Source organism: Strigops habroptila, chromosome 10 (genome assembly GCF_004027225.2).
Source record: "Strigops habroptila isolate Jane chromosome 10, bStrHab1.2.pri, whole genome shotgun sequence".
In the NCBI taxonomy this organism is placed as follows: domain Eukaryota; kingdom Metazoa; phylum Chordata; class Aves; order Psittaciformes; family Psittacidae; genus Strigops; species Strigops habroptila.
In genome coordinates, this window is record NC_046359.1 from 28835947 (window position 1) to 28852355 (window position 16409).

Genomic DNA, 16409 nt, shown 5'->3' on the forward strand with positions numbered 1-16409 from the left:
TGACACTAGCAAAGTCTAGGTATTTCCTTATAGGCAGCAATCTTTTTTTGTTTTAAAAAATTCTTATTTGTTCCAAAAAACTTAATGCTTTATAATGCTCCAACTTGAATAACTATGGATATGCATGATCGTGAATTGCCAAGTTCCGTGGTTTTACCCTTTGTCTCTGCTGTTTCTAGAAGTAGGCAGGATGGGTCTTATTTCCTTCAAGATTCTGCATGGGTTGAGATGGTCTGGATGAAATATCAGCTTTCCCCATGTGCTACCACTGCAGGGGTTTCTGCTTTGCTGAGCTGAGAAGGAGCTGCTGACAGGACAGCATTGGTGACAGCCTCCTGCTTTGAAACTTGCAGCTTTGCTGTGTTTCGTGGTCTGGGGTTGGGCTTGTTGGCTTCACCAAGCACTTGAGAACAGGGAGGGGCAGGGGATAAGTAAGGCTGCTCATTGAGCTCTTTAGCATGGGGTGGTTTTGCTAGGCTTCTGGGGTAGCAGCATCATCTTTTTGAACAGTGACATGTTTTTAATGTATGCGTCTAGGCATTTTTGTTTCAAAAGTCTCTATAAATACATGAAATGTGAGTGTAAAACTGAGTGCTGGCATGATTGGTCTTGAAATTATGAAGTGTATTCTTAAGAAGCATACCTGTTTTCATGCCAGTTGTATTTTTAGAAGTGGACTCTAGGGTTTTCATTCCCTGTGTCAGTACTTAGGCATTTTTTTACTGTCTTTCCTTTGTTTTAATATTAGGTGGTTTCAGGTATGTAACTTTTTAAGGTATTTGAATACATCTAAGTATCATTAATTGTGATTAGAATTACTTTAATGCCACATTTGTAATCACATAAAATGTGGTTATTTTCTTTTTAAAATCATCCTCATATGTTAAGGTAATACTGTATTCTATAACATTATTTATATTGCTGCAATTTCTCTTCATGGCATTACTGCAACAGGGAGAAGAGCAGTAGCTAAATATTCTGTCTTGGTTCCTACTGTACTACACTGTTTAAAGTAAAAATGAATTACTTAACTGCTTTTTAGTTGGATGGTTAACTTGGAAGTAGATTTTTAGGACCCAGAGTTCAGATTTTAAAGCTCTCTGCAAGAGCAGGAAGGAGCTTCAACTCCAGCTGCTCTATGAGCAATGACAGGACCTGTTTTCTGAAACTGTCAATGAAAGCAGTGGGGGTAGTTGCAGGTGACTGTCACCTTCAGTCTTGAGACATGCCACCCGAGGTCTTTCACTTTTCACTGCAGACATGGGACGTGTATTTCTTCTGGCGGTGAATCCGCAGAACCAGTTTTCTTCTCATAACAGCATCTGGCACTAGATTGATTTAACAGGCTATGAGGTTTGCTCTTTTCAGATATGCACTTGTACGGCAGCTTCTGTGCAGCTCTGACATGGCCACATGCTACTGTTGTTTTTTCTGCCTCCTAGCACCACATGTGAAGCTAAAGCTCTTTGACACCTGCCATTTGGACCCTTTTCTTACTGAAAAATGTCATCGTTTTCAGACAAGATGAAGACAGATATCTGATCATTCTTCCCATTGCAGGGGTGTGCTGAGGGCATGGTTCGTACACAGATGAATAGAGGATTCCAGGCCATAGCTATACAGTTAGTTTTATTAGTTCAGTACAGTAGGTAGTTTTTGATTTAGGAATTAATAGAGTTATATCTAATACAGAAGAAGTTAAAGCATGGTAACTCATTATATCTTGCAAGAATTCTCAAGCTTATTTCATTCTGCCGCAAGTAGCAATTGTCTTACATTTTCCTGGCAGGAAATTTCACACCACTTTTCTTTGGGGAGAGGGAATGATGATAGTTGAGGAATTGAAATCAGAAAATTTTGAACACAGTTGCTTCCCCCATTTCTAAACACTGATAAAAACAGGCCTAATTCTTTTCTCTTCAGTAGGTTCTAAAGATCTATGCTGTCTACGAGGAAAGCCATCAGCTTAACTGGCATAATAATCAGTTATTTGTTCAGACACAAATATCACTTGTGTCTGAACAGGAGAGATATAATCCCTAGTTCAAGGATGGTTGCCTTGAAATTCTGTTGTTTCCGAAGATGCTTTATAAGGTGCTTTATTATTGTCCCTGCTGTAGGGTCAGCAAGCTGTTTCAAAAGTAGGGTTTGTGTCTGAAAGACATTGTTCAAACACATTGTTCTGTGTTGCAATTTGCTGCATGACAGTTTCTGGTATGAAATAGTTTAATAATTTTTACTTTAAAAAGTAGACTGAGTTGGTTAGGACAAAATTGCTTTATTCTTTGCATGGTGTAATTTCTGGTTAACTTCATGAAATACTGAGCAAACTCATTCATACGAGGGTGGAAACATTTACGGACGGACTTTGTTGTGAATTCTAAACACTAGTTGTAAGCAGAATTTCACCTAATATTTTCTATGAAAACTTAAAGAATGTGGCTGATCGATGAAGGATTTGTATCACAGCTTATCATTTGATGTGCTGTCTAAAGACAGTTTGTGGGCTTAATTTCTTGTGTGCTTGGGAGCTCCTGAGCAGGAACTGTACTTTAAGACTTGTGTTCCCGCATCTATTTGAATGGCTTCACTATGAGGCAGTTTGAGCTTTTCTGTGTAGTATTTTTGCAAAAGAGGACTATAACACCTCTTGTCTAATGTGGCAGATTATGAAAGGTGGACTTCCATACAAGCAAAACTTGAGTGGTATGTAGTGCCTAAATGTTTTGAATGAAGCAATTGAAATTGATGAAAACTCTTTTCCTATCTAAGAGTATATTTTGTCATTGTAAAATGTTTAATACTGGAGTATCTCCTTAGTTCTATATATTGTTAAAATTTGAAGCTAAATCTTGATATTACTTAAAACCACAGATTAATTGTATGGGGTTTGGCTTGATTCTGTTGAATAATGATTGCTTTCTAGTATAATCTTCTAGTATTTCTAGTATAATCATCTTCTTGTGATTCTAACATCTTCCTTTGCCATACCACTATACTATTGGAGGTGGGAGAGACTAGATTTTGAATTTAATCTCATCTGTCAGAATGAACAGGCTTTTAAAAATCTTCTAGGGCTTTTTATTCTTTGAATATGTTATTGAATATACACCAGAACCTTTTTATCTTGCACTTCCATGACATATGTTCCTCATAAGGGGGGGAAAAAATATAACGGCTTGGCTGTGTCAGAGCCAGGGTCTGTCAAGCCTGGTATCCTATTGTTCCTGTGGCGAAGCGTGTGTGGCTGAATAAATCACTATGTCTTGCTCAGCCTGCGCTGGACTACAGTCTCCAGTTGGCTGTATTCATCACTTCCCCAGCAGAAGGAACTGTGCTGTGCACAGTGTGTAGGGACTGGAGTGCTCATGTACCTAAATGTGAGATCCTGGGAATGGCTGGTAACTGTCCATTGACCTCAAGAAACATGCAGCTTGCCGTTGGTAATGATGAGGAGTTGGAGGGGCTGTCAAAGTTGCTTCTGCCATAGGTACCTCATAGCTCTCAACCATTTTTGGTTTTAGGCTCTTCTGGAGCTAGTATGCCCAATGGATTTTTTTTATTCATAAAATAACCCAATCTCTTTCAAGTTTTAATTAAGACTTAATTAAGTCTTCTGTGCTCCTCCTCAGTTTGTTTTTACTCACTAAATCTATCAACATCGTTAAAGCTTGTATCATTCCAATCAAGCTTTTAAAAGTAACATTGTTTTCTAGCAAATATTTTGTTATTTTATTTCATTTTATTTTTCTGTCCTTTAATTCTTAAGCCACTTCTTTTACTAAGTAGCACTGAATAATGTTTTTGACTCTTCTCATCTTCTCTCTTTGACCCTTCTATACTTCTTTCCTTTGTGGGAGCCTCTAGCTTTTGTTGCCATTAGCTTATGAAGGATCTATTTATCAGTTAGTATGTAAAAAGTTGGGTTAGAGGAGTTAACCACAATTACTAAACTTTGATTGAGAAAGGAATTATATTTTAGCAGGCCATCATTTTATGACCAAATATGAAAATGTGGGTCCTTTGAGGTTGACATACCCCTTTGCTTTTAGAGTGCCCATGATTTTCTTCCAAGTATTAACACCGGCTTCTTCTTTGTATTGGTATTGTTTCTTCAAATGTTATTTTGAAGGCTTCAAGTTGTAAATCAGGGTTTTGGAGATTGTAGGAACAGTAAGTTATGTAAAGTCAAATAAAGTTACTTCTCTCTCTGTAGGTTATTAATCCAGTGTTGCATTTGATTGTGGGGAAATGACTTATGAAATAAAATAGTCTGAAATGTTGGTAAGGTTCATGAAAATGTCGGGAAGCTGCATCCATCTTTAACCCTTCAAGCCTCTAGCCTGATACATCTTTTTCATTACACATACGTGAGATTTTTGCACATTCTTTTGAAAAGGTTTTCAGTGAAAGCTCAGTACTTAAGAACCATTATAAAAAATGTGCCATTACATGCATGTAAATGAAATTGTAATATAGTTAAACAACTGTTGGTAAATCTAGTTTGTTACATGTAATCTTTAATGCTATGCATTTTTGTAGGTATGCAGTAGCTTTGAATTTTAAAGAAAAAAGTAATCTTTAATTTTTTTTTTTTTTTCCCTTTTACAAGAAAGGCTTTTTTCCTGTAAAACTTAAGAGATTGAAAAGATGAGTGTTTTCAACAGGTCTTCAAATTAACTTTTCATACCAAATATATAGTGCTTGCTTAAGCTGAGAAAGAAAATAACTTGCTGTAGTAAATTTTAAAGGCTCCTTACAGTATTCAGAATGCAGCTGGCATGGTCTCTAGCATAAAGCTGAGGGTCCAGCAGGTGGTGCTGGTGGAATACAGTTAATGTTGATTTAACACTACATGAAATGTCTTTTAACAAATGTGAATGAGACTGGTGCAGTATACGAAAAGTTACTTTCTATGCAACAAGCCTGTTTGTACAATTGAAAAAAGAAAACTGAAATCTTGTGTAGTGGCTTTGTGGTTTGGGCATTTTAATTTTAAGTTAGGTATAGATGCCGAGGAAAAAAAATCTAGCTATTATGACTGCGGATGTGGGAAACAGGCTGTATGGAGGCATAGTCCCAGATTTTTTACCTGCTTTTTTTGTTAATTTGGAGAGCAGTTTATGAAACTTGTCCATTCATGTACTATAAGCATATCATACCGTAACCATTTGCCTATTTAAATAGCAAAATAGCTTTTTAATAATGTTGGTTTAACTGTTGAGGTTTTGGTCAGTGCAAGAATCTTTCCTCTTAAGAAATGCATGAAGTAAGGATCTCATTTTATGAGGGAGTGGGGAAGTCTAGTTTTCTGGTTTAATCCATTATGTAGCATAAAAAGTCAAAGTAGAAACAAGTTCTAGTTCTGAAGATATACAGATTTTTAGGTACAGTTTTTACCAACTGTTACGTAGGATTTCTTTTGAGTCTTGAAATTTGTATCCTTTAAAAAAAGGAGAGGGGGAACATTAGAGAACAGTGAGACTGCAGTAGTTTGGAGTAAATTTCTGTTGCCTGCTATTTCAGCAGGTTTGGTTTTGTCTTAATGTGCCCTGACATAAAATATGTATATTCTTTGAAAACATGAGGTAGAGCATTTTACAACATCAAATTAGCTTAAATCGTCCTATATAACATCCTCTTTTAAAGAGAGTTATTAGAATTTGTAAAACACTTGTGTCTGTGAATCCTAGTGACTTGTCTCCTGCTGAGTCCAAGAGCAAAATCCAGAACAACTGCAAAGAAAAATTCCCAAGCCTAATTTGCTTGCAATCTTAGTGTTGTGAGCAAGCTAAATGTTTTAGCCTTGTATGTGCCAGTGTCACGTTAGTAACCACCTCACTGTAGCTAAAACCAAACTAGATAAAGCCACATGACAGCCACTAAAGTTTGGTTGACTATGGTTGAACAAACCAGGGGATGGTTTCTTTGGAGGTCATGGCCCTACACGTTTACTCTGGGTAACAAATTTGTTTAACGTCTGGGTTTTACTGTCTTAGGCACAGCGGTATGGGGTTCTGCATGAGCGGAAATTCTTCTCCAAGTCTGCTACACCAAATACATCATAGAATAACTGCACACACACACAAAACCATCTCATATTGGATGTCAAATATCCAGTGTATGCTGCTTCTGAAAGTGGTTTTTATACCTTGTTTTCCTGCTTGAGATAACTTTTTACTTGGCTTCACCCTCCTTCTGCTCGCCCTGGTGTGTAAATGTTCTTGCACTTGAGGAAAGGAAATGTGCTCTCTTCAAATGTTTCTTTCTCCCATCCTGAGTTTATTTTTATTTACTCGTTTTAGCAAGGAGGTTTTGTGTTACCTATCTTAAAATTTGGCATGATTCAGTTACTACTGTAGAACGATAGTGTTACTGCAATCCTCTCACTTCTGAAAATTGTCAGCGTAGCATTAATGAGAATTAATAAACTCTCAAGTGTGTTAAAATTCCCATCCAGGACACTTTGTTTTTTCACAGCATAAGATACAGGGAGGGATCAAGCAATAAGCTCTGCGCAGTAATATGGTTAATAGTACGACATTGCACAGTGTGCAAAACACTGATTTTCTTTTTTTTATTTAAGTGTAATATCGATGTATTTGATTGAGAAACTGCACAAGAGGTAACTTTTTGGATCTGTTTGAATATAAAGATTGAAGAGCCATTAGTGAAAAACTGTTAGAAGTATGTGTTAACATGTGTGGTTTTTTGGAAGCAATACCCAAAAAGGGAGCCCTTGCCAGGTGCTGCCTTTATAAGGTGTGAACAGGTTAAGAAATACTTTCTGCTGCATTTTTCTTTAAAATACCTGTTACTCAGAAAAATCAGTTTGATGAGGCTTCTGTCAACATCTTCATTTTCAAGCAGAAAGGTTTTTGTGATGCAAAATATTTCTGAACTCTGTTATGGGACTGTTTCTTTATGTCATTTATAGTAAAGGAATGCCCATAAGGCTGAATCTTTTTAAGAGACCATGTAAACAGTTTCATTTTCACTTGCCCCATTCAGCTGGTCTGAGCAATTTTTTGCTCTGTTAAACCGGTTGTTTGAATGGGTCTGGAGTTACACTAATACAAAAGAGAACAGGATTTTATTCTCTGTATTTATTGAAAGATTCGGTCCATCTGTAGTATTGAAATGTTCTTTTGAGTTGTGAGTAACTATAAAATCTGACTTGTGTATTGCACTTTACCAAATTCCAGTTGGGGGGAGGGGGAGGAATCTGCAAAAACAAAAGTAAGAAATTCTTACCTTTTATATTTGCATTTTATACTTTTTACTGTTAACATGCTTGGAACATTGAATGGGAATGTGTTTTATCTCTGAGCTATTCTCCAGCTTTTCCTAAAGGGAGGGGCTTATAGGTATCAGTTTTTCATTAAAAAATTCAACCTACTAAATATTCCTAAAATGTAAATTTGTCGTCTAATTTTAAAACAATATGAAGCTAAGTTATAATTTTTATTGAAAGGTCTGGTTCTTAAGGAGGGAAACCACAACCCTTATGGCAAAGATGAAGTTATTCTAAGAGTGGAATAGTAAAAGTAAAAATAGTTCAGAAACTGATAGTATGCCTCTCCATTGCAGTAGCTCTACGATGCCTTAATTATCAACCTGAAATTCAAGTTCTCTTGAAGTTGTTTGAAGAAATATACTGTTGATTCAGTGGTGTCAAAATTTCACAGCTGAAAATAAACTTACACTGTGAACACTTGATTGCCGTTTTCTCTTGAGTGGAACTAGAGCACTCAAGGGTTTTTTAATTGTGTTGTGATTTGAATTGGTGAGTTTATCATCATTACTGAATGAGTTTGAGGTGTGTGGTAGACACATGAACTGTAGCTTAAGTTACCGAAGACATGCAGTCTGTGTTTTTCTTTGAGGATGGTAGTGAGAATGGGAAGAATACGATACTAAGTGCCGCTGAGAAGCAAGCTGCAGCTCTCTGTATCAGGTCAGAGTTTTCCTGAGTATCTTAGCCAGCTAACTTTAGACAATGTGTGTGCACACTCATGTCTTGGATTCAGGTAATAGTTCAACTGATGTTAGACTTTAGAAATTGTCAGGTAGGATTTTGTTTTGCTTACGGAAACTAGTTTGTCTATTTACTTCTGGTAATACTTGTTTCTTGTGTTCATTTTCTCCGTTGTAAGATTACTACAGGGCCTGATATCACACACAGTGTGTATTTATAATAAGACCAGAACTGCAAAAGAATCTTGCAGGTCAGGGGGTGTGTGTTTTGGTTTAAATGGATATATTTTTCTTTGTACTGTCTTTCTTTTGTAAGTATCAAGTTGATTGAGAATATTTTTAAAATATGAGGCTTTAAAAAAAAACAGCTAAATACCCAGTTAAGTCACTTGCTAAGTCTTTCAGTCATGTTTTTCATTTGTGTGGTATTTTAATTATTTACTGTTTTGTTTCCAGCATTGTCAGTGAAGCAGGAGCATCTATCTACAGTGTCAGTCCAGAAGCGTCCAAGGAAATGCCAGACTTGGACCCTAACCTGCGAAGTGCAGGTATGAAGTGTATTTCATTTTATCACTATTTCAACATAGAGCTCAAGTCTCAGTTCTCAGACTGTGGTGTTTATAATATTAAGTATAATAATAGTCAAAAGTATAAAAAGTAAAGGGTTTGGATGTTTTGTTTCTAAACTAATTCTTCTGACATTTCACATTTGAAGTCCTAGGTATGCAAATCGATGATATCTTCCACTGAGGCCTGTAATGCAAAAATCCTTGTGGGTGTATTTCTTCAGTAGGCTGGTACAGGAGAATTTATGGGGATTAATATTAATGATGAATTGTATAAACTTTCATAGTTGGACAGGTCCATGCCCACAAGAGCTAGACCTTCCCTGTGTTCTCTTGTCCCTTGTATGTGCACAAACATCTCCAACAATAATTAAACACTTCAAGGGCTGGAAAAAAAGGTAAGAATAGAACACATAATTTAAAGGTGTGCATTCATTGTGATCACTTTGAACTCTTTAGTGTAGCTGAATATAGTCCTCAAGAAATACTATTGAGTTTTCTTTTTTTTTAATTATCTACTTCAGTATAAATGTCACTGAGGTATAATACAGCCCAAGTTCTTAGAAATGTATAAGTGTTGTCACTGTTACAATTTTCAGTGTTTGGTTAAAGAACAGTCTTTAAAGATCAAATTCCTAGCAGTTTCATTGGCATCCAGATTCTACTCATGAGTTTGGTTTATTGGGAAACAGCTGTAAAGTGAGGTCTGAGGTTATTTTTTGATTACTTAATTTGTGTATTTTTTGTGTGTCTTTTTGTATCTCTTTACCTCAGATTTTATTTTCTTCATTTTCCTGCAATTTGCTATCATACACAATCAAATACAGTGTATTTGTAAATACAGTAACATTCATGTAAATCTTTTCCAGTCAGAATTATACTGTTCTTAATTTTAATGTTACTCTAGCAGGCTACCAGTCTGGAAATCCTTAGGAAGGTGTAGAAGTAGATCAGCAGAAATCAAATTTGAAGTTTGGTGGTATTTGGGGGTGAAACTTTCTAGAATTCCCCATGTTCCCCTTTCCTCTTATTTCCAATGAGTGGAAAAAGGGATTTCTTTTAACTTGATGTTTCAAGTGAATGTTTTTACAGGAATATTCTTTAAATGTCTCTATCAGCCCTTCCCGTTGCAGGACAGGCCTCTAGCTTTTTTTGCTTGACTCTTTCCTCCCTGCCTGTGAACACTCCCTTGTGATTATTTCTTACCTGGGCCACAGAGGTTTTGAACATGCCATGGTATGGCCAGAGCAAATATTAGGCATGTGATGTTTCCATATTTGTGACACATACCACTAACTTTCCCTTGGGCCAGCATTTTTTATGTTGCTGATACATTAACTCTGGGTTTAAAGTTGATGTAAATGAACAGAAAAACACTGAAAAGGAGGAAATCTAATTATTAACAATATACTTTTCCAGATGTACACGATTTTCCTTTTTTTCTGAAGTTAATTTTTGAACATTTCAACCACTTTTATTTAGTGTTGTACATCAAATACGGTAAATGAAAATCAAATTTGTAATACATGACCAATTTCAGTATTAATTATCTAGAGTTCATAATTTCTCCATTATTACTAGGAATTGCTTCAGGCATAACTTAAGTGCTGTTGCATCTGGTTGGAAAAGCATCAGCAATTTTAACATGCCGTAGCAGTACCAGAGCATGGATAGAAATTGAAAAAGGGTAAGATAGAAAGTGAAAAATAATAGCTTAGTTCCATGGGTGTTGGCTGTTCTGGAACTGACAGCTAGAAGTATATTTATTAAAGTGGAGGCTTTCTGGAAGTTTTAGACTTTCTTCTTGGCGCCTTTTAGTGTCAATTTATAATTAGCTGCACTAAAGCTGTGGACATTTTTTTTTTTAAATCTGAATATAAAAATGTGACATAACATTAGAGGGAAATATTAACTGATATTTCAGGGGTTTTGCAAACTTTTTTGTTGACTAGCTTTTACTTTTGTACCTTTGATTTTCCTTTAATTTGCAGCAAACAAAAAAGTGACATGGTGCAAAGATGATTTGCTTTTTATTTTAATTGTTGTGTTACATCATGTCAGGTTCTGTGCTTACATGATAGCGTTTAGTACATTAAAGGAAGATGACAGCTGCATGATGAAGTGTGACATTTATAGTTAAAATAAAAGGTACAACTGTCGTGAGATATCTGTGATCTTAACGCAGTTTGCCACTTTAACATTTTTCTCAACACAGGCTTTGCAGACTGGTTTGGGGTTTTTTGAATTGCACAGGTAGGCCTATGTTTGTCTATCAGGTACATAAATGTAAACTAGTAAATAATGAATATTATATGAGAACTTACTTTCACATCTTGTGATGTGATCTCTGTCATATTTGCAGTGCTGTTTAGCAATGGTTTGTAGTAAGCTTTCACTTCATACAAAGAAATAGAAGTCACCAACCCTGGTAAAAATGTTAGTTTATTAATTTCTCCTTGACTAAATCTTGTATACAGGGAGAAAATCAGCAACTTTTAGCGTTTCTTGGGGGATGCTAATTAAAGATATTAATTAAGGCAAGAACTCAACTGGTTAATATATTTTTTTTTATTTTTTTTTTTCCCCCTTTGAGCTGTCTTTTGAAGGTCATAGATGACATGGGTTTGTAATAAATCATTGAGAAAGATCTCATTATAAACTAATGGTGTATGTATAAACTATACTGGAAAGGCTTTATAATAATCCATACAGCATTTTTAGCCAAAATTGCACTTGGGGGGGATAGGGAGGGAGGAGCTCATTTATAATTCACTGCTATCTACAGTGCAGAAATTGGGTCTCTCCAATAGGGTCTCTCCAACTCCAGAAATGTCCTCCAGAGATGGCTACCTTGTTTTTGGCACTAGGCAATATCAGCTTCTCACATTAATTCTTTACACTGGTACAGGTTCTTTAAAAATTTTATAGCACCAAATCTGGATATTTCATGAAAGTGCAGAAGCTTCTGTATTGCCACTCCAATTCCTATATAGTCTTGTGGACTCAACTAAGTAGACAGTAAAGAACGTGATGAAACCTAGTTACTTGTGTTTGAGTGAGAGGGTATACGTTCCCTTCTGACAGTCATTGTAGGATTAATGAGCAGAACAGCTATTTCTCAGTCTCACAGAATTAGGAGATAAGAGGCTTATAGGCCAGAGCAGTAAAAGGATTTCCTACTTGATAGGCTGAGGAAGTTCAGCTGCAGCAGATTAGGAGGGTTCTGCCTAGAGAGCAAGTCACTGGAATTCAGTAACAGGGGTTTTGGGATGAACTTGTGATAGGGTTTCAGCCTGACAGAGAAGGGAATGCAAATGTTCCTTGAGTTCTCCTTCCCAAGAGCTGCATTGAAGGACAAGCTGAAGATAGAGGGTGGGAATATTTGTGGGGGAGAATGGACTCCATAAAAAGAGTGCTTAGCAAGACAGAAAGATTGATCACCTTTGTGAAGCTTATTAAGATGTCCTTGCTCAAGGCTTTGTGAGTGCCTGCTCTAGGGTTAGTGGAACGGTAATGAGGGAGGTGTGAGTCTGGATGGGTGACTGCAGTTCTGTTCCTACCCTGGTATGTGTCCTCTGGCCACCCTCTTAGAGCAGAAGTCAAATGTTTAATTTGGTGGAGTTTTCTTAAAGCTGTCAAATTCATATTTACTTGGCTGGCCTGTTTTGTTTTGGTGATTTGTGTGTTTTGTTTGGGGTTTTTGTTTGTTTGGGGGTTTATTCCCTTTTTTTTTTTTTTCCCCCCTGAGCTACCATCAGTGTAACATTTCATATTTAACCTCTGATTGGCTTTTATTCATGGTGACTTTAAGTAGGAGTTTTTCACGGTAACTCATCCATGAGATCTTCTGGATTACTTTGTGGTCTCTGTGGTTGAGACTTGCTTCTGCCTTTTTTTTTTAATGGAAGGCCTGGATGCAAGTTTCCCTTCAAAGAAGTTGTACGTAACAGTTCACTGAGCACAGTACTTTGCCTTGCAAGTTTACCAGTAATTCTCCTTGTCGTTAGTTGTCTTTCATTATCAGAGCAGTTGAGAAGACTGTATTGATGTAATATTCTTTGCACGGGTAAAAGAAAAAAGGCTAAACTCAGTGGTGACAAGCATTTCTCCTTTAAATGGATGAACTCCGTGACAATCAGTGTTGACTTGGTTTTGGTTGCTGTCACTGGGGCTGTGAACTCTGGAATTAAATGGTTTTCCAAAGGTTGATATCTTATTCATTGTACCTCCACCCTGTCCTATATAGTTTTGCCGGAGGGTTTATTTTGTTGTGCAGAACCTATATTCCTGATGAATATTAGGCTTCTAGGGTGAGAAATAAAATGAGTCTGTGCAGATGTTGGTGTGTAGACACTGCTGCACTTTCTGGTTTTTTTCTCAAGATAATGCTTCTCCACTTCTGCAGTTCCTTGTTGCAAATGCCTGCTGGCTTGAACAAGGTTAGCTAAACTAAGTGGGAAGGCTGTGGAGGGATAGGTAAAGTATATAGAAAGTGTAAGCACATGTGACTCATGCTGAAGGACTGACACAGAAATATGGATTTTATGTGCTTCCTGGATGCCTGGAAACTTTCTAAGGCATGGTCAACTAGTGGTGGTCTAGTTGTTGTTTTTAGTACAAGGAGAATAAAGGATGCACTAATTAGCATGTGCTCACATCAGATTTTTTTAGTTCTGCTGCTTCTTCACCTCTTGAAGTGGATACCATGATGAAGTGAATGTCACTTAACTGCAAGAACCAGAGGAAACTGCTGAATTCTGGTGAAACAGTGGCTTGATGGTGGAGAACTACGATGAGGCAGTAGTCATGCTGGGATTTTACCCTGATTTCAATATACACTCAGTTATATTAAATGAGAAATGCCTTCATTTCATTAAATTGATGAATTACCTTTCATTTTGAGATGACTGCTCTAACAAATAAGCAATCTCTTTTCTTTCTCTATTTAAAAAGAAAAATAATGTACTTCAGTGAACTGATTTAGAAAAATGCAGACAAACCTGAATATGTAGAATTCTTTAAACACAGAAGATGGGAAAGGGGGTTATGTCTTTTCAGACATCACATTTATGTAATTACTTGTTCGAGGAGGTCTCTCGCTAAGCCTCTCCAATTTATTTCCACACCTTAATGCAATCATAAGCGTCTGGTTTTTAATTTGCAGTTCTGGGTTCAGCTGCTGAAACAAGAGCAACATACTTGGCCTTGTCTAATGCAGCACCTCCAAGAAATGCTCATTTTCGTCTCAGACATGAAAGGCCTGAGGTCCTGACAAGACCTTATAGTTGTGTTGCCCAGTTAAGGAAGCAACAAATGTAGATAAAATATTCCCTGAAGTTACTTTTTTGCAAAGATTTGGAATACTAAATGGACAAGCATGCATGTTGTGCTGCATGCACAGTTATGATTCAGTATTGAAACTGTGTTGCTTCTAAAGGGTGATTTCTGAGGATAAAGAAGAATCCGAGAGAGCAAAAGGTCACACAGCGCAGCTTGCCTTAGCATTGTCAAATCCCATCTGCTTGTCTCCTCTCCACAGGGCAGAATGCATTGGATTATTGTACACTCAAAGTTCAGCACACCACTTGCACTTTTCCTTGCAAAAGAAAGCCTTATAGGCTTTGGGGGCTTGTTAGGACTTTGAGACTGTCATGCTGCAGGGTTTTGTTCCTGAGGGTGCTGTTAGAGACATACAGTTCAGAGCTGTCATGCTGGCCAGCAAGTAGAAGGTAGAGACAAGAAAAAATGTAATTTCTTTTGACTTTATCTTAAGGAAAGTAAAACAATTTGATGATTAGATGTGTGGGACATAGTGCCTTGATGTCTACTTGAGCTAATTTCTTCATCTTCTTAAAAGAGCACTATTCCCCCTTGGCTACTGAGGAGAGAAGGTCATTTTTCAAAAACTTTATTGGACAGAAGTCCTATGGTTAAACCATTTGCACTGCTTTCTAAGTAGAAGCTTTCTTCTGCGGCTAATCTTAGAGGATTGGTGCAAGTTCCACCATAAGTTTTCAGAAAGAGAAGAAAGGAAAGCAAGCACTGAATTCTTATACATTAAAACACTTTGCCAGCCCATTTGGTTGGGTTGTGTGCAATTACAGTAGTACAAAATGAACTTGTATTCCGCCTTTCATCTGCTGCATTCTGTAGCATTTGAGAATGAGTTTATTTATACTGTTGGAAGGGAAAAGATGCAGTGGTTAGAAACAAAATGGATGAACAGCAGTAATAGGTAAAGAGTGGCTTGTTCCTTCTCTCCCCATAGGACCCAGTTCCTACTAATGAGCAGAAGCTCATCTCAAGGTGTGGGCTAAGCTCTACTATTCTGTTTAAACAGAATTAATAGGGAATCTATGGATAATTAAAAAAAAACAGTCCCTAAGTGCAGATAGCCTGAAAATGACTGGTACTCCCACAGCTTTGCATAGACATGTGTGCCTGCATCAGGATTTTGAGTGAGAAAAATAGGCTTGAATTTCCCAAAACTAGTGGCACAATCTGAGTGGGTTGTTACACAGGTGTTAGAGATGTTTGTAATCTTCACTTTCTTGTTGTTCTAGACAAGAATCTAACATATTCTGATCTGTGCAAACTTTATGGCATCTATGAGAAGTGGTATATAATTATTAACATCCTACTCATCAGCACTGTATTTCCTCTGAAGCTGTGGAGTATAGTAGTAGGCTGGAGTAGAGGAGTTCAATCGTTTGTAATCTGCAAGATCAAGACCTGTTTAGATTCTCTTAGTCTTCTGCCTTGTTACAGAATTAAAACAGGAGATTATGTTCAGCCAGGTGAGAACTCTTCTGTCTGGTTCTTTTGAAACTATGCTAAGAGAGTAGTGTGTGTGTGTCTCAACTGAGCATTATTCTCTGTGCACCTGTGTGTGATTACACTTCGCATGCTTTGTGGAAAGATGTGACATTCACTTTGCCTTCCTTTCATATACCTGTTTCTTATATCGCGGAGGTATCCGACTTCAGCAGATGGACTTACCTTTTATTTACAGAGCATCATTTTCTACAGTTCTGAACAAACTGAAAATACCGCACCGGTTCTGTCTAAAACCAATCTCCAGAAGCAGAGCACTAGTCTCTGCTCCGATAAAGCCAGTTTCCCTTAGCATAAAAGAATTATGAAAACAATTTTCTTCCTTCCCTCTGGATGTAACTGTGCTTTTGTGTGTCTGTGTGTTTTCCTTAGAAGGTTTTGTTGCTTCTTTAAAGCGTGGAGTCAGAGGAAAAAAGAGTACAAGGATGCTCTTCAACTCGAGGAGTTTTGGTTTGCTTTTAATACAGCAGTATGCATTACTCAGCAAAGCTGTTTTTCCTACTATAGGCATAAGAAAGGACATCATTCTGGTCATTTGTAAGAGGTTAATTTCTGTTGTTGGTATAAATGAATAACCCTTGTAAGTACAGAACTTCAAGTAATTTTTTATATTTAGTAGCATCAGTAATCAATGGCATGGTGATGCAGTTAAAATCAGTACCAGTGGTCTGAATGTGAAAAACATACTGATGATGTCTACCTTTTAGGCTGAACAGATGGGGAAAGATTCCCTCCCCCCCCTTCCTTTTTCCCCCCCCTGAATTTATACCATCTTCTAACTCATTTTTGTGACAGAAAAATCACATCAGGCTTCAATTAAATGATTATGTGTCTCCGATCTCACCTGGGATAAAAGCCCCTGCTACTATCCTGTGATACAGAAATTACTAATACTTATAAAAATGGTTTTGAGAGTGTTTCTAAGAAAAAAATAGTGACTTAAAAAAGCTGCATTGTAATGTTCACATGTCAGTTTTCTCTTTAAATGTATTTCTTAGTTCCTTTTTGTATTCCAGCCATCTCTTTTAAAGA

General features: G+C 37.0%; 1 protein-coding gene across 6 annotated transcripts in view; it reads left to right on the forward strand.

Moving 5' to 3' along the window:
- SRBD1 (S1 RNA binding domain 1) overlaps nucleotides 1–16409 on the forward strand; it is a 134047-nt gene that overhangs the window by 58723 nt on the left and 58915 nt on the right. For all 6 annotated transcript variants that reach the window (XM_030499711.1, XM_030499708.1, XM_030499713.1 and 3 more), the window contains one exon: nucleotides 8434–8525. In XM_030499711.1, coding sequence (XP_030355571.1) covers nucleotides 8434–8525 — 92 coding nt within the window. The remainder of the gene's footprint in view (nucleotides 1–8433; nucleotides 8526–16409) is intronic.